The sequence below is a fragment of the Macaca thibetana genome, chromosome 16 (genome assembly GCF_024542745.1).
Source record: "Macaca thibetana thibetana isolate TM-01 chromosome 16, ASM2454274v1, whole genome shotgun sequence".
NCBI classification, from domain to species: Eukaryota; Metazoa; Chordata; class Mammalia; order Primates; family Cercopithecidae; genus Macaca; species Macaca thibetana.
The window spans coordinates 45,302,622-45,324,754 of record NC_065593.1 but is presented as its reverse complement, the minus strand read 5'-3'; the positions used below and the strand labels follow the sequence as shown (position 1 = coordinate 45,324,754).

General features: G+C 42.2%; 3 protein-coding genes across 4 annotated transcripts in view; 1 reads left to right on the top strand and 2 right to left on the bottom strand.

Moving 5' to 3' along the window:
- FAM117A (family with sequence similarity 117 member A) overlaps positions 1-1,132 on the bottom strand; it is an 81,317-nt gene extending 80,185 nt beyond the window's left edge. The window contains exon 1 of the mRNA XM_050765668.1: positions 1,081-1,132. The gene's annotated coding sequence lies outside the window, so the exon portion shown is untranslated. The remainder of the gene's footprint in view (positions 1-1,080) is intronic.
- The window catches only part of PHB1 (prohibitin 1), a 444,080-nt gene that overhangs the window by 383,519 nt on the left and 38,428 nt on the right, over positions 1-22,133 (bottom strand). The window lies entirely within an intron of this gene.
- The window catches only part of KAT7 (lysine acetyltransferase 7), a 40,281-nt gene continuing 19,292 nt past the window's right edge, over positions 1,145-22,133 (top strand). Inside the window, exons 1-6 of one of the 2 annotated variants that reach the window (XM_050765659.1) lie at positions 1,145-1,437; positions 4,492-4,639; positions 9,682-9,858; positions 11,276-11,515; positions 17,422-17,504; positions 21,173-21,262. In XM_050765659.1, the coding sequence (XP_050621616.1) occupies positions 1,423-1,437; positions 4,492-4,639; positions 9,682-9,858; positions 11,276-11,515; positions 17,422-17,504; positions 21,173-21,262 (753 nt within the window). In that variant the 5' untranslated portion in view covers positions 1,145-1,422. The remainder of the gene's footprint in view (positions 1,438-4,491; positions 4,640-9,681; positions 9,859-11,275; positions 11,516-17,421; positions 17,505-21,172; positions 21,263-22,133) is intronic. The other variant, XM_050765661.1, reaches the window with a different exon arrangement.

Genomic DNA, 22,133 nt, shown 5'->3' with positions numbered 1-22,133 from the left:
CCCCAAGGAGAGTGCTGGCTAAGGGTCTGGAACTTTAACTCTTTTGAGTTCTTTACTTAGCACATCAATCAGATGTTTACCTTCTGCTACTTTGTTCTTTAGCCCCTGGGGAAAATCTCCATCTTAACGGGGGGAAATCTCCATCTAAAGGGGCCTCAGATTGAAATTGGGGTTAGGGATCCTAACTTAATGACTGAGCGTGCCTGGGTTCCACCCAGCTGCAATTGGGCAAGACTTGGTCCTCTCAAGGCCTTTCCTCCAGAGAGGTTAAATCTTCAACGCCTGCTCTCCACTTTCCAGCCTTTTCTTAAGGCTCTTCTTTCAGCCTAGTATCAGTGACCAACCTCTCCTTCCTAGGCCCTCTCATTATTATTCAAATTTCCATTCTTTTGGGGGCTTCAGCTTCAGTAAAAACATTCCCTCTTCTTCCTCCGCCTCAAGCATCTGGATTCCAGAGGTCATTTGAGCTAAATGGGGTTCAATGCTTTTCTGACTCTGGTACTGCATTCCCGGGACACTTTCAAATCACATTTTTCACCCCAGGGCCCCCAGTGGTCTCAAACCCAAACACAGTGCGGGAAGGAAGTGGGCGCTCGCCACAGAGCTAAATTGGGAATTCTTTGAGCTGCAGCTTCTGGAGAATGGTTTTGCCTCCTCCCCGCGACATCAACTAATTTACTTGCTGTTAGCTAAGAGCAAGGACAATGTCTCCTCCACCAGACAGGAAACTTCCTGATGGCGGACGCTACCCTTTAGTTCCTTTTTCAATTCCCCATTCCCACCCCTTCGGCACCAGGATGGTTCTTAAAATACAAAGTTTCTTTCACAAAACATCCCTCTGCAACTTTTGAGTTTATGTAATAAACGGAAACGTCCTTTAAACAATCAGGCAACGAAGGGGTTAAATCTAATCTCAGCAACCTGATGGATTCCGGGGGGTTTCCTTCCTCGACTCTGGAAATTAAAACGACCGGGAAGGGAAATTTTGCCCTAGGTAAAGATGAGAACCGTTTACATCAACTGTCAGGCTTCTGCCCCAAACAAGAATGGCTACCCACGCCCACAAACAGCGCCACTCACGTTAACTAAAAATGGCTGGCCCCGGATTCCACCACTGGAGTCACTTTCTGCCCAACTTCAAAATGGCGCCCACTAGCTTCACCAAAAGGATCTAATCTCCCAGCACCCTCTTTGGCCCGTAACGTCAGGGGACGCGAGACCCAGCCGGAAGTGAAGGAAAAAGCGCTTCAGCCCGCGGCGCCTGCGCAGAACGCTCCAGACGCTGAGAGGCAGGAGGCACTAGGGATCGTCCGCAGGATTGGGACTGCTACAGAGGCCGCCACGGAGCCCGCCGGAGCCACCGTTCCTGCTGCTGCTGCCGCCGCTGCCCGAATCGGAACCGTCGGGCCGCAGCCGCCGGCAATGCCGCGAAGGAAGGTGAGAAACGGGAGAGGAGGGATGGCGGGTTTCTAAGGACAGTCGATTGAGCACCGTGACGCAGTTGGCCACGCCTCACACTGCTTGGGTCCCAACTTCCCGCTCCCCCGAACCTTGCTCAGCCACCCTCTCTTCTGTCCATATCCAACAGAAAAATGTGGGCCCGACCCTGGCCTCGGCCTATGCTTGCAACTATTCCCGCCCTCTGCTTGCCTGGATCGGAGGCGTTCTTATTAATTGGTCGCTGAAACGTCAGGAAGCATATTGATTGGCTGGTGACGCCGCCTGTTTGGGCTCAACGGTCACCTCCCCGCGTGCGGGGGCGGTGTCTGGCCCCGGCCCTAGCGCTCTCCCACTGGCTGGAGAGAACGATCCCTCCTCTCCTGATTGGTCGGGGTTGGCAGTCTGTCCTGTGGGGGCGCGGCTTAGGCGGACCTCGATTGGGTGGCCCGAATCCCCGCCTTTCCGAGCGGGGACGCTGATAGGTGCAGAGGCGGGGTTTTGGAGGCCTCGTTACTTTCCAGGTGAGGGGCACAACAAAGCAGAAGACTGGGTGGTGGGAAGCCGGCGCCCACTCCCAGGGGATCCCACTCAGGCCAGTTGCCTCCAAGCCGTAATCTTTACTTGCTAGTTCGACAGCTCCTAGAAAATGCAGTTGGTAAAAACCGAAAACTTCTAGAATTAGAAGGGACTTAGGAGGTCACCCAGGAATGGCCCCCTACTTCTTACAGTTGAACTAACGGAGGTCCATGGAGTGCCGCAAGCCACTCAGGCAGTGGCAGATCCAGAATATAGAACAAATCTAACTCAATTGAACAAATGTCTATTGATTACTTTCTGCGCGGTGGTTGCTGACGATTCAGAAATTTATTAGACGTGATCCCTGGCTTAAGGGTATCACAGCCCGATAGGAGAAAACAGACATGAATAACCTTAGGACGATCTAGTAAGTTCTCTGCTTGGAGGTGTATACAAAGTGTTACAGGAAGGAAGTGAAGGAGCAGTTGGTCTGCTCTGGAGTACAATGGGAGGTATACTGGTAAAAGCCACAGGGAAGAGCTGAGTTCCAGGATCAAGCCAGGAAGGAACAAGTCTCACATCAAGGCTTTAAATATCTAGGTAATTAGACTATAATGGTGACTTTTAAGATTCCCTCTTCATTTTAGCTGTTTTCTGTGATTCTTGCTTATTTTAGACATTTTCTGTGATTCTTGCTCATTTCCTGGCAGGTTACCCTTGAGATATTTGGAAAACTGGGTGGTATTCTTGCTCATTTCAGTAGAAATCTTTCTCTTCACAGAGGTTTTTCAGGCTGAAAATGTATGCTTTTTAATGTCTCCTAAAATGATCTCAGCTGGTGGGTGGTATGTATGGTTTTTTTTTTTTTTTTTTTTTAAGATGGAGTTTTGCTCTTGTTGCCCAGGTCGGAGTGCAATGGCATGATCTTGGCTCACTGCAACCTCTGTCTCCCGGCTTCAAGCGATTCTCCTGCCTCAGTCTCCCTAGTAGCTGGGATTACAGGCGGATTCCATGACGCCCAGCTAATTTTTGTGTGTTTAGCAGAGACAGGATTTCACCATGTTGGTCAGGCTGGTTTCGAACTCCTGACCTCAGGTGATCCACCCGCCTCGGCCTCCCAAAGTACTGGGATTGAAGGCATGAGCCACCGTGCCCAGCCGGTGGTATGTGTGTTAAGGCTCACCAAATGCAGGAATAATATTGGTGCCTTGAAATAGGGCCCCAGTCTTCTTTCTTAATTTCCTGAATACCAGGAGTTTCTTGAAAATGTACATTTTTTTAGTAACCTGTTTGGCGGCAAACCTGTTTTAATCTGTCCTGAGGCTACTTACGGTTTTTGTGTGTCTCATTTAGTGTGACTGTTTATATCTTTTGCTGCAGAAGTATTATGTTTTGTTATTGCACCCAATATTTGCAGGATACATGCAAAGTACTCCCCTTCTAAAAATAAAAAAAAAATACGAATTCTAAACACAACTGGCCCTCAGGGTTTTGAATAAAGAATTGGGACTTACAGCGTGAATCTTTGTATTTTTAGCAAATATTTTTTCCTTTCTGGTTTTGTAAAGGGTATAGTGTTAGTGCTCAATTGATAAAAGTTATCTTTATGGCTAAGAAAGAACTCCTGAGGAGGTTAATAATTGACAAATAATTGTTCATTGAAAAGATGGTTTTGAAAACAACTGTTTTTGAATACCCATGAGTCTTCATGTGCAAGCTGCCTTTTTGAAAGATAGATGGCTTTCATGTGGAGAAACTTCAAGGATAGATGGCATACGCAGTAACAATTTTCGTCTTTTTCTGCTTAAATTCTTTTGGGATCAGAGTTGTGGTCCATGATATTTTGAGATGGTATATGGTTTTAAAAAAATATGATAGCTTTTCATGGAGACATTTAACAAAAGCTACTCTAAAGTTAAATGAGGTCTAGCACCAACGATTTTTTCACTACAGTGGACCTTTTTTTGTGATACTGATCTCCGAATGATCTTGGTTCATACTTAGTGCTAATACAGTAAGAATTAATTATCTTCATGGCTGGGTGTGGTGTCTCACGTCTGTAATCCCAGCACTTTGGGAGGCCAAGGTGGGTGGATCACCTGAGGTCAGATGTTCAAGACCAGCCTGGCCAACATAGTGAAACCCCATCTCTACTAAAAATATAGAAGTTAGCTGGGCGTGGTGGTGGGTGCCTGTAGTCCCTGCTACTTGGGAGGCCAAGGCAGGAGAATCGCTTGAACCCAGGAGGCGGAAGTTACTGTGAGCTGAGATTGTGCCCTTGCCCTCCAGCCTGGGCAACGGGAGCCAATGAAATGGAAGCTCTTCATTTATTTAACAAAAGTCCCTTATTTGTACATTGTTCCATTTAAGTGTTCTAAATAAAGTGAAGTTGCCTGGGTGGGTGGGAGGATGGGAAATCCTTTCTTAGGTTTGAACTTGGTGTTTTCGGTGTCACAGCTTGTTTTATTTTCAATGTTAATGCAAACCCTCAGACCAAATGCTTCTGTGCTAATATCTGGATCTATGGTATTACAGAGGAATGCAGGCAGTAGTTCAGATGGAACCGAAGATTCCGATTTTTCTACAGATCTCGAGCACACAGACAGTTCAGAAAGTGATGGCACATCCCGACGATCTGCTCGAGTCACCCGCTCCTCAGCCAGGCTAAGCCAGAGTTCTCAAGGTAAAAATCTTCATTTTTCCTTACCACTCCTCACATCTGGCTGACTGGCCCATCACATTATTTTCCTAGTTAATGTGGAAACTGGTCCCTTGGCTTGGTGTAGATGACGGTGCACCAGATGATTGGTAAAATGTGGAGTGAATGCAGAGTTGTCAGGTCTTTAACAATGCTTCTGTTGGGGGCTGCTATCCAGTTTGTAGACCCAAAGGAACTGTGGATGGTATAATGGATAGAGACACATGTATGTCTTGAGTCATTTGTGTTTTTTTGTTTGTTTGTTTTTTTAGATCGCCGTGTCTCCATCAGTAAAATGAAAATGTTATCCCTTCACTTTCTGTTTGAATGGTTTAGGCTTAGGGACTTGAAGTCCAGATGGTATCTGACTTATGGTGGTTTGATTTAATTATTATTATTTTTTTAACTTTACTGTGGTGCTAAAGCAATATGCATTCAGTAGAAACTTTTCGAATTTTGAATTTCAGTCCTTTCTTGGGCTAGTGATATGTGGCTGAAATATTTTCTTGTGATGCTGAATAGTGGCAATGAGCTATAACTCCCAGTCAGCGAGCCGTAACTCCCAGTTAGCCATTTGATCATGAGGGTAAACCAGTACTCTTCAGTGTACTGTCTTCAATAAATTACATGCAATATTCAACACTTTATTAAAAATAGGCTTTGTGTTAGATGATTGTGCACAATTGTAGGCTAATGTAAGTGATTTGAGCCTATTTAAAGTAGGCTAGGCTAAGCTATGATGCTTGGTAGGTTAGGTGTATAGTGCTTTTATTTTCTGGAGACAGGGTCTTGTGCTCTGTTGCACAGGTTGGAGTGCAGTGGTGTGATCTTGGCTCACTGCAACCTTGACCTCCTTGGCCCAAGTGATCCCCCCACCTCAGCCTCCTGAGTAGCTGGGACTACTTGGGAGATCTTATTATGTTGTCCAGGCTGGTCTCAAACTCCTGGACTCAAGCAGTCCTTCCACCTTGGCCTCCCAAAGTACTGGGGTTATAGATGTGAGCCATCATGTTCAGCCTGTTAATACTTTCAACTTATGATGGTTTTATTGGGACTTAACCCCATTATAAGTCAAGGAGCATCTGTAGTCTCTTGAACTTGTTATTGGCAGAGGCCCAGTACTTCTAAAACCATGTTTAATTCTGGAATGTAATCCAATACACACTTGATAAATATTAATAATTGTACCAAAATATCAGTGTGGAAATATAGAATTTTGCTTTGGTAATAAAGAATTGAGAATCTTGGGGTTGGAAGGTAGTTTGAAGTATCTCTAGTGCATTTAGGCATGTGGGGTTAAATTTGGAGCGTACCCTTGACCCCTCCTGGCTCTTCTCTGGTATTCCCTGAGGAGGAAAGAAGGTTGTAGCTAATATAGAGAGCTGATGATCAATAGGTGGTAATAGATTAGGGGAAAAAAGCTTTAACATGTTTTGAGCACTTCAACAGTGTTGCTTTGGTTACTTTTTTTTTCCCTGAGATGGAGTCTCGCTCTGTCGCCAGGCAGAGTGCAGTAACGTGATCTTGGCTCACTGCAACTTCTGCCTCCTGGGTTCAAGCAATTCTCCTGCCTCAACCTGCAAGTAGCTGGGACTACAGGCATGTGCCACCATGCCCAGCTAATTTTTGTATTTTTAGTAGAGGTGGGGTTTCGCCATGTTGGCCAGGATAGTCTCAATCTCTTGACCTCGTGGTTTGCCTGCCTCGGCCTCCCAAAGTGCTAGGATTATAGGCGTGAGCCACCGTGCCCTGCCGCTTTGGTCACTTTTATATCAGTATGTTGCACAACGAGAGAAAAACCATCAGTTTTTCAAGCAAGAAAGTGGGAATATCCTCTTTAACAACTGTTCTTAACTTTTTTTTTTTTTTTTTTTTTTTTTTTTTTTTTTGAGACGAAGTTTTGCTCTGTCGCCCGGGCTGGAGTGCAGTGGCCGGATCTCAGCTCACTGCAAGCTCTGCCTCCCAGGTTTACGCCATTAACTTTATTTTTGAATTTAGGATTTCAGCTAAAGTATTGCTATTGTCTCTTGATTTCTTAAGCTTTAAATTTTTACCACAATGAGACTATGGATAAATAGCTACTATAACTCAAGCACTATGTTATGTCCTAGGAACCATGATAGAAAAATCATAGTTCCTGTCCTCAAGGATCTTACAGTTCAGTGCAAGATATAGATATGAAAATTGGTCATGGGAATATATTATGGCAAGGGCTGTGAGAGGGGTTTGCATAGAGTACTACAGAAGCCCAGAGGTGGGATAGCCAACTTAGGGCAGCACTCCCACAACGATGAAGTCTTTTTTGTTGTTGTCGAGACAGAGTCTCGCTGTGTTGCCCAGGCTGGAGTGCAGTGGCATGATCTTGGCTCACTGCAGCTTCCGCTTCCTGGGTTCAAGTAATTCTCCTGCACCAACCTCCCATGTAGCTGGGATTACAGGTGAGCGTCACCATACTTGGCTATATTTTGTGTTTTTAGTAGAGACAGGGTTCGCCATGTTGTCCAGGCTCGTCTTGAACTCCTGATCTCAAGTGATCTGCCCACCTCGGCCTCCCAGAGTGCTGGGATTACAGGCGTGAGCTGCCGTGCCTGGCTGCACACTGACGTCTTAAAGGCTCTGATAGGAATTTACAAGTTGAAAGATGGGAATATGTTATTCTCGGCAGATGGAACAGCATATGCTAAGGAAAAGACATAATGTTCGTAGAAAGTATAATTGACCATGCCCTAGACACCTGAAAACTAAATATTCAAAACAGCTAGGAAATGCGTAAGCCCTGGGTCTTGACCTCATGACCACAGAGTTGCACAACTCTGGGGTACCATTTACAATGTCATCAATGTAAGGTGTTCCTCCCTAGAGCAAAATGTAGATCATATTGTGAAAGGAGGCCCCTGGAGATGTACAAGTTGATAACCTTGCTGTGTGCTAACTTTTCTCACCCGAAAGTTTGGAAATTTTCAGTTTTCTTCTTTGGAGAGTCTATAAGATTTCTTCAGATTTTTTGTTGTTAAAATATCCGTTGGGGGGTGCAGCTGCGAGAGAGTGAGGCTGACACCTGGCCTGTGCATCCTGCCCTCCAAAAAAAAAAATTAATTAATTAAAATAAAATATACTTTAGAGAGGATTTTGAATGTTCTCACCACAAAGAAATGACAAGTGTTTGAGATATGGATATGCTAATTATTTTGATTTCATCATTACACAATGTATACATCTATCAGAACATCACAGTATACTCCATAAATATGTACACTTATGCATCGATTAAAACAAAACTAAGACTGCTAGGGGCTTACGCGGAGGGAGTTGAGCCAGCATCACCACGATGATGTTGGAGAGCGAGCAGTTCCTGATGGAGCTGACCAGACTCTTCCAGAAGTGCTGGAGGTTGGGCAGCATCTATATCACCTTGAAGAAGTAGAGTGGTCGAACCAAACCTGTTCCAAAGAAAGGTTCTGTGGAGGGCTTTGAGCCCTCAGACAAGTGTCTGCTAAGAGCTATCTATGGGAAAAAGAAGGTCAGCACTGTGGTGAGCTCCAAGCAAGTGAATAAGTTTCAGATGGCTTATTCAGACCTACTGAGTGCTAACATGGATGGGCTGAAGGGACAAAAAGAATAAAAGTAAGAAGACAAAAGCAGTAGCACAGTAAAGGGCACAAATTTCCTGTTTTCACCAATTAACCACTGAATTGCTATTTTTTCCTTTGGGTTTTACTTTTGGCCACATAGCTAGGTTTCTGGTTCCCCCACACTAGGTGTTTTCACATAAGATGTAGGATCCTTTTGCAAAGAATAGCTGCAGTGTTTATAGGGTAGTTGTGGTAAGAATCTAGTTTATTTTACATTTGGCTAATTGGTCTGTACTGCATGGTTATATACTCCCGGATTATAGATTAAAAGTCTCCGTAGTCATCTCTGTAGAGCGTAAGCTATCATTAAGCATGTCTGTTTATCAAAAAAAAAAAAAAAAAAACTAAAACATATCTATATATATTTTAAAAAATGCTTTACTTTTAGCTTTGAATTTCTTTCATTTCCTTTGTCATCAGGTTGGAGATATAAAAGGGGGGCGCTGAGTGCCTCAGAATAGGTTTTTCCATCCAAAAAACTTAAAATGCTGCATTCCTATTTTACCTTTATGAATCTATTATGATTGTGCTAGAGAGAGTAATAAGAAAGAAAAAAATTGGCCCCTTAAGAAAGGAAATCAAGGCCGGGCGCGGTGGCTCAAGCCTGTAATCCCAGCACTTTGGGAGGCCGAGACGGGTGGATCATGAGGTCAGGAGATCGAGACCATCCTGGCTAACAAGGTGAAACCCCATCTCTACTAAAAATACAAAAAATTAGCCGGGCGTGGTGGCAGGCGCCTGTAGTCCCAGCTACTCGGGAGGCTGAGGCAGGAGAATGGCGTGAACCTGGGAGCTGGAGCTTGCAGTGAGCTGAGATCGCGCCACTGCACTCCAGCCTGGGCCACAGAGCCAGACTCGGTCTCAAAAAAAAAAAACAAAAAAAAGAAAGGAAATCATTTTGTTTGTTGTTATATCTTTGTTAATAGAATATCTGTTCTATGGTGGGTTAGAAAAAGGGAAGAATGAGAGGATGCAGCTAATGTTTACAAAGCACTGTGTACCACGGATGATGTTAAGTGCTTCACGTGCATTATCTCACCTATTCCTCACTACAATGTTATGAGGAATGTGCTACTAGTATTTTCCTCTTTAATAGGTCAGGAAACAGGTTTGGAGAAAATAACTTGCCCAAGATGCCATAGCTAGTTGGTATGAATCACATTCAGTCATAATTCCAGAACCTAAACTATTAATGCTGTACTACATTACATCTCTATACCTGAGCTAGGCTCTTTTGCTTATATTTTATTTAATTAAATAGACATTTTAAGGATTTGTTGGATTTTTTGAAACATGAAGAGGAGGAGGAGGAGCTACATTCTAATAAATTATATGGATAGGAAGTAAAACAGATTTCCATCTTTTTTCTTTATTTTCTTTTAAAATCGGGATCAGATTCCAGTCCTGTTCGAAATTTGCAGTCTTTTGGCACTGAGGAGCCTGCTTACTCTACCAGAAGAGTGACCCGTAGTCAGCAGCAGCCTACCCCAGTGACACCGAAAAAATACCCCCTTCGGCAGACTCGTTCATCTGGCTCAGAAACTGAGCAAGTGGTTGATTTTTCAGATAGAGGTGAGTGGGTATGGTATGACTTAGACCTATCACAGAGCATCTGGGTGAATTTCTTTTTAAGGAGGGCTTGGGGCCACTGCAGGTAGATGCCTAATAATACTTCAGCTAGATGAATGCTGTTTGCTTGTTTCCTTTCTTATATCTTGCTGAGGACAGTTTGATATCAGAATATTCTCAAGGTCCAGAGTAACTGGAGTATATTAAAATGGACCTGTAATAGGAAAAAGAGACTGGGGCCTTCTTAACCACAGATGAAAAGGGCTTGAAGCAGACTTTTCTTATAGCCATACTTCTGAGCCCATTTATCTCCAAATTTCTTCATGCAGAGGTTACCGACTGGTGAACTACTTCTAGTCTGTCCGCATGGTTGGTTGGTTTGCTTGCACAGTGTTTAAAATTTTTAAAATTTGTTTCTAGTATTTGAAAACACAGTGATTTCATATAAAAACCTGGATTAATCATTTATTTTAAACAATGAAAAGATCTGGGAACACTAGGTGGCCAATCACCCATAGTAATAATTGGCTGGAGTTGAATAGTAGCTGTCCCCTTTGGATGGACAATGAGCTGTCTATTTGGCCTTGCTGAGCCCCTGTAGCCATTTGGTTTGCAATTCCTGATTTACAGTCTGGAATTTCAAGATTGAATTGTTAGACTACCAACAGGCTCACTCAAGAGTCTAAGTCCATTCACATCTTACACCAAGCCTGTCCAGTGTCATCAAGAAAGACAATCACTGTCACTTATCTTCTGTCCTGTGTCTCTCCTGGAAGGGAAATGGGATAGTAATTGTTTTTGTGTGTGTTTTTTTTTGGGGGGGTGGGGCGGGGAAGGAGTCTCGCTCTGTCGCCTAGGCTGGAGTGCAGTGGCGCGATCTTGGCTTACTGCAAGCTCTGCCTCCTGGGTTCACGCCTTCCTCCTGCCTCAGCCTCCCAATTAGCTGGCACTACCGGTGCCCGCCGCCATGCCTGGCTAATTTTTTTTTCTGTATTTTTAGTAGAGATGGGGTTTCATCGTGTTAGCCAGGATGGTCTCGATCTCCTGACCTTGTGATCCGCCCACCTCGGTGTCCCATAGTGCTGGGATTACAGACGTGAACCACTGCGCCTGGCTGTAATATTTTTAAAATTTATTTCCATCCAGTTTTGATTATCCATGATTAGCAACTCAGGAGAAATACAGATAGGTGTAATAGGTAAAGTACAAATTTAATTTTAATTAGAATTTAAAGTTGCACAAAAGGAATGTTGTAGAAGTGCCTCTTCATTTTCCACTTAGCTGTCTAGCAGACAGGTAGCTGAAAGTTACTGGTTAAATCATAGAAAAAGAATCTGGGAAGCCCATAAACTCATCTGAATAGTAAACCTCTAAATAAATGAACCTCACTCATGACTTCTACCAATTGTTTTTGCTTTAGAAACTAAAAATACAGCTGATCATGATGAGTCACCACCTCGAACTCCAACTGGAAACGCACCTTCTTCTGAGTCAGACATAGACATCTCCAGCCCCAATGTGTCTCACGATGAGAGCATTGCCAAGGACATGTCCCTGAAGGACTCAGGCAGTGATCTCTCTCATCGCCCCAAGCGCCGTCGCTTCCATGAAAGCTACAACTTCAATATGAAGTGTCCTACACCAGGCTGTAACTCTCTAGGTCAGTGTGCCCCAGCTTCATGACATCCTTTGTTCTGTGGTTCTCTCTCCCAGGATCATCCAGAAATGTTTTGTGTTCTGTTGGGGTTTAGCTTCTTAGGCTCTTGGTGGTCATGTGCTGAGTGATAATGAGTTGCTCACTTGAATAAAAGCCTTTCTCTTCTTGACTGATGGTCCATAATAATAGACCTGGTTGTAAGGAAATTAACTATGATGAACAATTTAGTTTATCCAGAGCTTTTCCCAGTGAAAAATTCACTCCTTTACCCAGCAAAAACAAAAAAGACTATCTTCAAATATCTTATTGCATGGCACATAGCTCATACTCAGTGAGGACTAGTTAAGGGTAAGCTAGTACAGAATAGTGGTTGCGCAGCCACAGCTGTTAAGGAAATGAGGAAAACATTTCCTGTCAGGAGGCTGTGAAATTAAGAGTACACATGAGACCCTAGCCTTCTGTAACTTTAGTAGCTTTAGGTCTTGTGCTTTGTGTGCTTAGTAAGTATAAAGAAGATAAAATATTTCTTCTGTGATAAATATCTTATTTTCTTATGAGTTTTACCCCTTAGTGAATTACTTTAGAGATTCTTGGAGTGGTTTGAACCTTATTTGTGCACCTTCAGTGAGCTGAGGTGCGTATATTGGGCTTAAGCTTTTGTCTAGAGTTGGAAGAAGCTGATTGGGAGATAAGGGGTCTTTCACTACTAGGTCTACTTCTCAAATTCACACTTTGCATGTGGCTATCAAGTTTGAAAAACGGTAGAACAGAGTAAGTTACTGCTTGGCAGGCCAACAATACACTTTCTGTAGTGGTTTTTTGTTGTTGTTTGTTTGTTTGTTTTTGAGACGGAGTCTCGCTCTGTCGCCCAGGCTGGAGTGCAGTAGCGCCATCTTGGCTCACTGCAACCTCCACGTCCCGGGTTCAAGCGATTCTTCTGCCTTAGCCTCCCAAGTAGTTGGGATTACAGGCGCCCACCACCAGGCCTGATTTTTGTATTTTTAGTAGAGACGGAGTTTCGCCATGTTGGTCAGGCTGGTCTCAAACTCCTGACCTCATGATCTGCATGCCTCTGCCTCCCAAAGTGCTGGGATTACAGCATGAGCCACCACGCCCGGCCTTTTGTTCATTTTTATAGAGAGACAGGGGTTTCACTTTGTTCCCCAGGCAGGAGCGCAGTGGCATAACCATAGCTCACTGCAGCCTCAACTCCTGGGCTTAAATAATCTTCCCATCTCAGCCTCCCAAGTAGCTGGGACTACAGACATGTGTCTTGGCTTTTTTTTTTTTTTTTTTTTTTTTGGTCTTATTTTTTAGAGATGAGGTTTTTTCTGTGTTGTTCAGGTTGGTCTTCCAACTCCTGGGCTCAAGCAATCTTCTCCACTCATGCTGAGTAGCTGGGTCTACAAGCGTGAGCCACCATGCCCAGTGGTTTTCTGTAGTGTTTAATTAATTTGGATCATTTCCTGGTCTTATAGCAGTTTCTCAGATAATTTCAAACCATCAAAATGAATAAATACAGCAAAGTTCTCTTGAACTCCATACCAGTTGTCACTCAAAGAGGATAATTGTTTCAGGCCTGCATTGATTTCCTTGGAATAAATAATGAAAAACTAAGAAAGACAACATATCATACTAGTATAAGAGATGATGGCTAATGTGCTTTAAGAGTTGAAGGGGATCTACTTGCCATGCAGCAAGAAAAGGAATTTTCTTTTGCTTCTGCTTGTTACTAACCATTCGTTGCTAAATTGTTTCTTTTATGTACTATATTTGGTCATTCATGCAGTAAATATTTACTGAATATTGGTCATGTGCCAGACACTGTTTTAAGTTATGAGGATGTAGCTATGAACAAGTCAAAGTCTCTGCTCTCATGGAGCTTATAGTCTAGCTGAGGAAGGCAAATAGATAGATGTATAATATATCAACTGGAGGTAAATACTGTGAAGGAAAATAAAACTGGGAGTACTGAGGGTAGGATATTGTGTGCATACATACATGTATGCATACATATGTATATGTATATGTGACATGTATATATGTAGTTGGTTAGGAAAAGCTACTCTGATATGTTCACATTTGAGCAGAGACTTGCTGTTTGAATATTTTACAATAAGCATTATGGGTAGGGAGAACAGCAAGTGCTCTGGGCAAGAGAATAATTAACCAGTTTGAGGAACACTTAGAGGCCAATATACTTGGGGCAGAGTGACTAGAATGGAGAGGAGGAGGTAGGCGAGAATGGGGCCTGATTGTGTTATTTATGCCCAGGAGTTAACCTCTTAATGGCGTAGACCATAGGGTAAATAAAAAAGATGTTGCATTAGAGGAAAGTTTATTTGTATTTATTTGTTTATTTGTTTGTTTATTTTGGAGACAGAGTCTCATTCTATAACCCAGGCTGGAGTGCAGTGGCGTGATCACTCACTGCAACCTCCGCCTCCTGGGCTTAAGCGATTCTCGTGCCTCAGCTGCCTGAGTAGCTGGGGTTCACAGGCATGTGCCACCATGCCTGGCTAATTTTTTGTATTTTTTAGTAGAGACGGGGTTTTGCCGTGTTGACTAGGCTGGTCTCAAACTCTTGGTCTCAAGTGAAAAAGTTTACTTTGACTTTGGTTTTCATGTATTGGAACTTTGAAAAATATGCACCTGAGCTTCCAAAGTATCCTTTTTTTTGAGGCAGAGTGTTACTCTGTCACCTAGGCTGGAGTGCAGTGGTGCGATCTCAGCTCAGCCTCTGCCTCCCAGGCTTCATTGAATTGTCTCCCAAGTAACTGGGACTACAGGCACATGCCACCATGCCCAACTAATTTTTGTATTTTTTATAGAGACAGGGTTTCACCACGTTGCCCAGGCTGGTCCTGAACTCCTGGGCTCAAGTGATCCTCCCACTTCAGCCTCCCAAAGTGTTGGGATTACAGGTGTGAGCCACTGCACCAGGCCCCAAAATATTCTTGACCCTAGTCTATTCCTTAAGAATTTTATGTACTTGTGAAAAATTAAAGCTCTATAAGAAAGTTTGAAGTGCATTAAGTAAAAATTTCCCTTCACTCATACCCCCAGAACCATGCCACAGATACAAAACTTCTGTTTGCAGTTTTCTATGAATGCTTCCAAGAAGTTTTTCTACATATATAAGCACACATATATGTACATGTATTTCCTTTTTGTGATTATTCATAAAAGGGAAAATAGGATACATTCGTTGGTTGTACATCTTGGATATTTTACGTTATTAGTATTTAGAGGTCTGTCTTTTTAAAAGATGCAGAGAATTTCAATGTGTTGATAGTTCATAAATATTTAAATTGTCTCATTGACATTTAGATTGTTTCTCATTTTTAGCTTTTTTGAACAATACTGTAATGGGTAGCCTTGTATGTACATATTTTGGTGTCTTTCTAGCAAATCTGTAGGATAAATTCATAGCAGTGGAATTTTTAGGTCAATAGATAAGATGTTCCTTTTTTAACGTACATGGTAGATTGGTTTTCATTAACATGTAAAAGAAAACATGACCTGAATAAGTTACTAAGAAGTGTGGATATGCCCAGGCACGGTGGCTCACGCCTGTAATCCCAGCACTTTGGGAGGCCAAGATGGGTGGATCACCTGAGGTCGGGAATTCGAGACCAGTCTGGTCAACATGGTGAAACCCCGTCTCTATTAAAAATACAAAATTAGCCGGGCGTGGTGGCGGCGCTTGTAATCGCAGCTACTCAGGAGGCTGAGGCAGGAGAATCGCTTGAACCTGAGAGGTGGAAGTTGCAGTGAGCCAAGAACGCCCGATTGCACTCCAGCCTGGGCAACAAGAGTGAAACTCCATCTCAAAAAAAAAATAAAAGAAGTATGGATACATAGTATCTGAAAAGCAAGTCTTGCAATTGTAATGACACTCCTTTATATACATATATATATTTTTTGAGACGGTCTCTCTATCACCTAGGCTGGAGAGTGGTGGCGTGACCATGGCTCACTGCAGCCTTGAATTCCTGGGCTTAAGTCATCCTGCCACCTCAGCCTTCTGAGCAGCCAGGACTACAGGCATGGACCACCATGCCTGGCTAATTATTTTTATTTTTGTAGAGGTGGAGTCTCACTATGTTGCCCAGGCTGGCTTTGAGCTTTTGGATTCACGTAGTCCTCCTGCGTTGGCCTCCCAAAATGCTGGGATTATAGGTGTGAGCCACTGTGCCCAGCTGACACTATGTTGTATATATGGTATTTGATCAGTGAGGATGGTTTTTCTGTCCGAGATAATTTTGCGGATCTCTAAAATTGCATTTTTTTTTTCTTTTTTGAGATGGAGTCTTGCTCTGTTGCCTAGGCTGGAGTGCAGCGGCGCAATCTTGGCTCACTCAGCCTCTGCCTCCTGGGTTCAAGTGATTCTCCTGCCTCAGCCTCCCAAGTAGCTGGGGTTACAGGCATGCATCACCATGCCGGTCTAATTTTTATATATTTTTAAGTAGAGATGAAGTTTCACCATGTTGGCCAGGCTGACCTCAGGTGATCTACCTGCCTCGGCCTCCCAGAGTGTTGGGATTACAGGCGTGAGCCACCGTGCCTGGCCCTAAAATTGCATTTTTAATAATACAGTCCCAGAGAAACGGTGGCCTGAATGTTCTAAAATCACCCAATCCCCAGTACTTGGACTGTTTTTTCCTTTTAAAGTTTATTCTATAAATTATGTTGTGTAAGCTTTAAACTCCCACTGTCTTCTTTACCCCAAATTAAATATATATATATTTGTAATGAAAGATGAAGATTTTTGTAGACTCGCTATTCAGCTTAGCTAACTTTTTATCCCATTAGAATTGTCCTCTGAGCCCTTTCAGTCTTAGGTGTTTTATAAACCTTTTGGTTGAAGAGAAATATATAAAAAGGAAATAATGTTCAATTCCCTGTGTGTTTTCAAAAAAACCACATGAAAAATAGATGAATGAAGAGAAACCCATTTAAATAAAACAAGCTTTCGTGTATTGTTATTCCTTATGTTTTTCCGTCTTCAGAAGGCCTTGTGTTACTGCCTGTTTCGGGCGTGGTGGCTCATGCCTGTAATCCTAGCACTTTGGGAGGTGGAGGCAGGAAGATTGTTTGAGTCCAGGAGTTCAGGACCAGCCTGGGCAACACAGTGAGACCCGTTTCTACAAAAAATTTTAAAATAGGCCCAGTGTGATGTGAGCCTGTAGTCCTGGCTACTTGGGAGGCTGAAGTGGGAGGATCACTTGAGCCTAGGAGTTCAAGGTTGCTTTGAGCCATGGTTGCACCACTGCATTCCAGCCTAGGTGACATAAAAATTTTTTAAAAAGTAAAAATATATGATTATAGAAGAATCCTAAATCTTTAAGCAAAACTCTGTTCTCCCTCCAAAAAATAAGTATTTAATCTGGTTTAAAGTTATGTAAATATGTTTACTTATATGATAGAAAAGGCCATTTCTTTCTCCATTTTTCATAAATTTATTTTGAATATTGAAAGGGGCTAAATTCAGGTTGGATAGCATTGCACAGTAGAAAGAAAAGTACACTTATTATACATATGACCTGATTAATTTAGCGTAGGAGAGTTACATTCCACCAAAAGAAAGTGTTCCTCTTCATTGTCTCGTGCTTTATCACAAATGTTGACTTCATGACGTTTTGAGATTTGAGAAGTCTAAGAGCAGAAAGAACTATGGTTTATATTGATCATACATAAGCATGTTCAAAGATAGCCAGATCCATCCTGTGGAAGAAAAGAATGAGTGCAAGTTATAGCCCTACCAGCCTTACCTTTGGTGGATTCAGTCTGATCAGACATATATTTGATAAAAATGATGTAGCGAAAAAACAGGTTTGTTTTGGAGAAACATACTACTTTCTAAGCTTGTCTTCTTTCTTGAGATTGAGTTTTCCCTCCTTTAACAGGACACCTTACAGGAAAACATGAGAGACATTTCTCCATCTCAGGATGCCCACTCTATCATAACCTCTCAGCTGACGAATGCAAGGTAATTGTGTTCTCGTTTTTTCAACATATGCTTTTTGAGTGCTTACCGTTTGCCAGACACTTTACTAAACACTGGGGATACAGTGGCCAATAAGATGGGCAGGGTCCTTGTTCTTACGTTGTAATGGAGGAAACATAAAAACCAATGTGCTTTTTTAGAAAAAACTAGTTAAACAGACAAAAGAATTGTAATATGTTATGAATGATTTGAAAGAAATTAACAAGGAGATTATGAAACATTTGGAACATCAGCCGCTAGTGCATTGATATTTTCTATTGAAAATTGGCTTCGAAGACTGCTAGGGACTTATTCCACTAAGGAATAATTTGCATATTTTATTTGCATAAAATATATGATCTTAATATTTATGCATTCAGTTCTCTTCTTATAAATCTATGAAGTCATTTTGCTTTTAAAATCTTTTAATAATTCTTGTTCCTTTTTCTGTCCTTTTCTGTGAAATACTTTTTGTTACTCTCAGTCACACCTACTCTTGGCTAATTCTTCTTTTAAATTCTTGAAACATAGCTCCTAAATAACCTTTGGGATTTTGAGATAACGTATTTAGGAGTAGAAGCTCAGATCCTATTTGTATGCTCCTGTGTGGGTTGCTCTTCCCAAGGATGGAACCAAAGATCTAATTATGGGGAAGCAAGAGTGGAAAATGTTATTAATTAAATGGGTTGCTTGAGTAGTATTGGATAGGTTATCTAAGCTGGTTAGACCAAAGTATTATTGTTGTTTTTGTCGTTACTTTGCTAATGATGCCAGGGTCACAGGTTTATTCCTGTCTGAGCCAATTTCATTGTGAGGAAAATTAGATTCCCTAGCTAAACATTGATTTTCCTTGATTCAGGAATTTGTTCTCTTATTTACAGGTAGACTGCAGGGGTGAAAGTTTCTTTTATGTGGTTAGTCTTTCAGCAAAGTAGTGTACTTTCCGTGTTTATATGGATTTTAAGGTCAATGACCCTACTCTTATTTTTCTTCATTCCAAATCTTTTTATAAGCGGCAGTTCCTTCTGCTCTGTGTAAAAGTAAGTTGTAGATCTTCCCATTGTCTTCCCATTAGCCTGGGACTAAATCAAAACAGAAAAAGCTGTGCCCCCATCTGTGTCAGAAGCAGGCAAGTCTTTAGGTACTTCTTTCTCAGAAAATAACTGCAATCCCTGCTTGTTGAGAGTTGTTCTCTACCACTTGTCTCTAAATGTAATGATCTGATACTATGGATGGTTTTACCTAAAAATCTTCTGACATGTCTTTTGCTTTTGAAATTGTTAGTTTATAACAATATGACTGTGTTAAGTTAAGCAGTTTATTTTAGAAAAAGAAAAATTTGAGTTTGGAGAAGAAAATTCTGATAAAAGGAAAACATTTCTATCCTGAATTTATCCTCTTTGTTTCCTCTTCTTTGCAAGAGGCATTAGGCTCAGCATAATCCATCTTTACTACTGGAACGTGTGCATGGAGGATCAGGAGAATTTCTGAGATGATATATTTTTATTACATTTAGAACTGTAAGTGGAAAGATTAGACAAATTCCCCACATTTATTAACAGCTCTAGTGTTTTTGAAGAACCTTCATATACGTGATTGCTCTTGAGTTTCCCAGGACACCCTTGCGATCAGTGATGTTACATTTGTATTCAGTCATATATTTCTGTAGCTGCATGTACCAAATACAGGTATCTGAAGATTCAGTGAATAAAAGACTGCATTTAAGGAGCTCATGTTCTCATAGGAGGAGGCAACATAAACCTTCAAATTAATAAGTAAATAATTTTGTGCAATGATAAATATTGTGAGGAAAAAAGATGAATGATAGAGTCTGTTTTGGGGGTGAGGGTAGGGATAGCCCTGCTTTTCCCAGGATGGTCCAGGAAGACCTTCCTGAGGAGTTGGCGTTTGTTCTGGGACATGGATGATGGCAAAGAAGCAGTTGTGTAAAGATCTAGGAGAAAAGATACCTAAGTAGAAGGAACAGCAAGTGCAGAGGCCATGAGGCATGGCTAAACTGATGGGTTTGAGAGGCTGAATGAAAGTAGGTTATGTATGGCTGGATCCAGATCATAAAGGACCTTGTGGACTTTGGCACAGGAGTATACTTTTGTTCTAATAGAATGAGAAACATTTAGGGGGCTTTAACAAAGGCATGATAGGATTTCATGCACACTTTTTAAAACTGAAGGCTTGCTAACGTGGAGAATGGAGTGTGGGGGCAAGAGTTGATGCAGGGTATAAGGTGCTTGGGAGACTGCATGGAAGTTCAGGCAGTAATTGGTGGACTGGACTAGCTTTGTATCGGCAGCAATTCTAAGACTAGGTTGGATTCAGGATACATTTTAGAGGGGAGCAACCTGTTAGGCTTGCTGATTGATTTGATGTGAGGTGTGAGAAAAGAGAAGAATCTAGGATAACATTCAAGTTGTTGACCAGATCAGCTATTTAGACAGTATTGCCGTTTATTAATACTGGGAAGATTTGGGGTAGAGCAGATTTGTGGAGAAATGCCCAGCGTTCTGTTTTGACCATTCTGAGTTTTAGTGGTGAAGTGGAATAAGCAGTTGGATATGAGTTCCCAATTCCCAGATTATGAAACAGAAACTATTGAGAGCTGATGTCATTTGTCTGAGGTCATGTAACTACAGAGTTAAGTTTCCCTGGAGACTTGAACCCAGGTTTTCTTTTTTTTTTTTTTCGAGACAGAGTCTCGCTCTGTCACCCAGGCTGGAGTGCATTGGTGCAATCTCGGCTCACTGCAACCTCAGTCTCCTGGATTCAAGCAATTCTCATGCCTCAGCTTCTTAAGTAGCTGGGATTACAGGTGTGCGCCACCACGCCTGGCTAATTTTTGTATTTTTAGTAGAGACGGGGTTTCACCATGTTGCCCAGGCTGGTCTTGAACTCCTGGCCTCAAGTGATCTGCCCATCTTGGCTTCCCAAAGTGCTGGGATTACAGATGTGAGGCACTGCGTGTGGCCAAACCCAGGTTTTCTTTTTTCTTTTTTTTTTTTTTTTTGAGACAGAGTCTCGCTTTGTTGTCCAGGCTGGAGTACAGTGGTGCAATCTTGGCTCACTGCAACCTCCGCCTCCCAGGTTCAAGTGATTCTCCTGCCTCAGCTTCCCAAGTAGCTGAGATCACAGGCGCCTGCCACCATACCCTGCTAATTTTTTGTATTTTTAGTAGAGACAGGGTTTCACCATGTTGGCCAGGCTGGTCTCGAACTCCTGACCTTAGCTCATCTGCCCGCCTCAGCCTCCCAAAGTGCTGGGATTACAGGCGTGAGGCACCATGCCCAGCCCAAACCCAGGTTTTCTAATGTTTCCTTTGTACTTCCATACTCTATTCTTGCACTTCCAAATGCTTTTTTTTTATTTGTTGTACTTTGGGAAGAGTCCAGGCTCAGAGTCATCAGACATGATTAAAACCTTAGTGATCCCATCATTTAGCTGTTATCATTTCAACTTCTCTGATTCTGTTACTGGCTGAGAAGGCAGAATGTGAAGCTTGCCTTATCTCTTTCTTGTAGAGATTGTGATAATAAGTGTGAAGACGCTTTGAAAGTAAAGTACAACATAAATCCAAGGCATTATCATTGTATTCTTATGCTTTAAGTAAACGTAGTTTTAGAAGCAGGTGGATTTATTGACGTTGTTGATGGTTGCAGGTGAGAGCACAGAGCCGGGATAAGCAGATAGAAGAAAGGATGCTGTCTCACAGGCAAGATGACAACAACAGGCATGCAACCAGGCACCAGGTATGGGCCTTGTTAAAGCGCTGGCCACTCATAGTTTGAGGTCCATTTCTTGGATCTCCTCTATAATTGTCTTCAGGCATGTCTATGCCTCATTTCCTGTGATATGTCTTCCAGATGTACTTAGAATCACGTTTCTTTTTCAAACAGTAAATTTTCATAAAACAAACACTTCTACCTTATGAAGGAATCATGCTATCTGTAGTAATAGTAGTAGTACTAGTAGTAGTAGTAGTAGTAGTAGTAGTAGTAGAAGAAGAAGAAGAAGAAAATTCTGATTATTCGAAAGATTACACTTGCTGCTTCATTTCCTCACTTGGCATCCTTTAAGACTATTGTAGCTTGCTTTCAAACCTCTCCACTCTGCTAGCACCTTTCCAAGGCCACCAGTGACTTTTCCCCAGCATTTGACACTCGCTGACTGTGTTATTTTTCTTGTACTTGTCTCTTCCCTTGGTTTGTAGGGAGCATCCTGGCTTGGTCCTAATCCTCCTCCTGCCTCTCTGAACATTCCTGCCACATTGGTTGCGCTTAATTCCTTGTTCTTCCCTAAATGCCTTTGGTCTTCACTCTTGCTGTTTTCCTGCCTGGAACACTATACCTGTACCGAGAAGAGATTGTATTTTCCTTCAAGGCCTGTGCAGTTCTCAGCTGTTGCAGGAATTTTTCCCAAATTCTCTCCCACCGTTAATGAATTTCTTCCTCATGTATTACCATTGTAGCGCTCTCAAAATATGCCTTTGTGTCTTTGTGACATACTGTATTTTGTTCATCATTTAGGTGTCTGTTTTTGCAGTTAGATTAGGTGGATAGCAGAGATGTATGGTGATAAGGAAGAAGTTTGGCTTTGGAGCCAAACAGATGTGAATTTGAA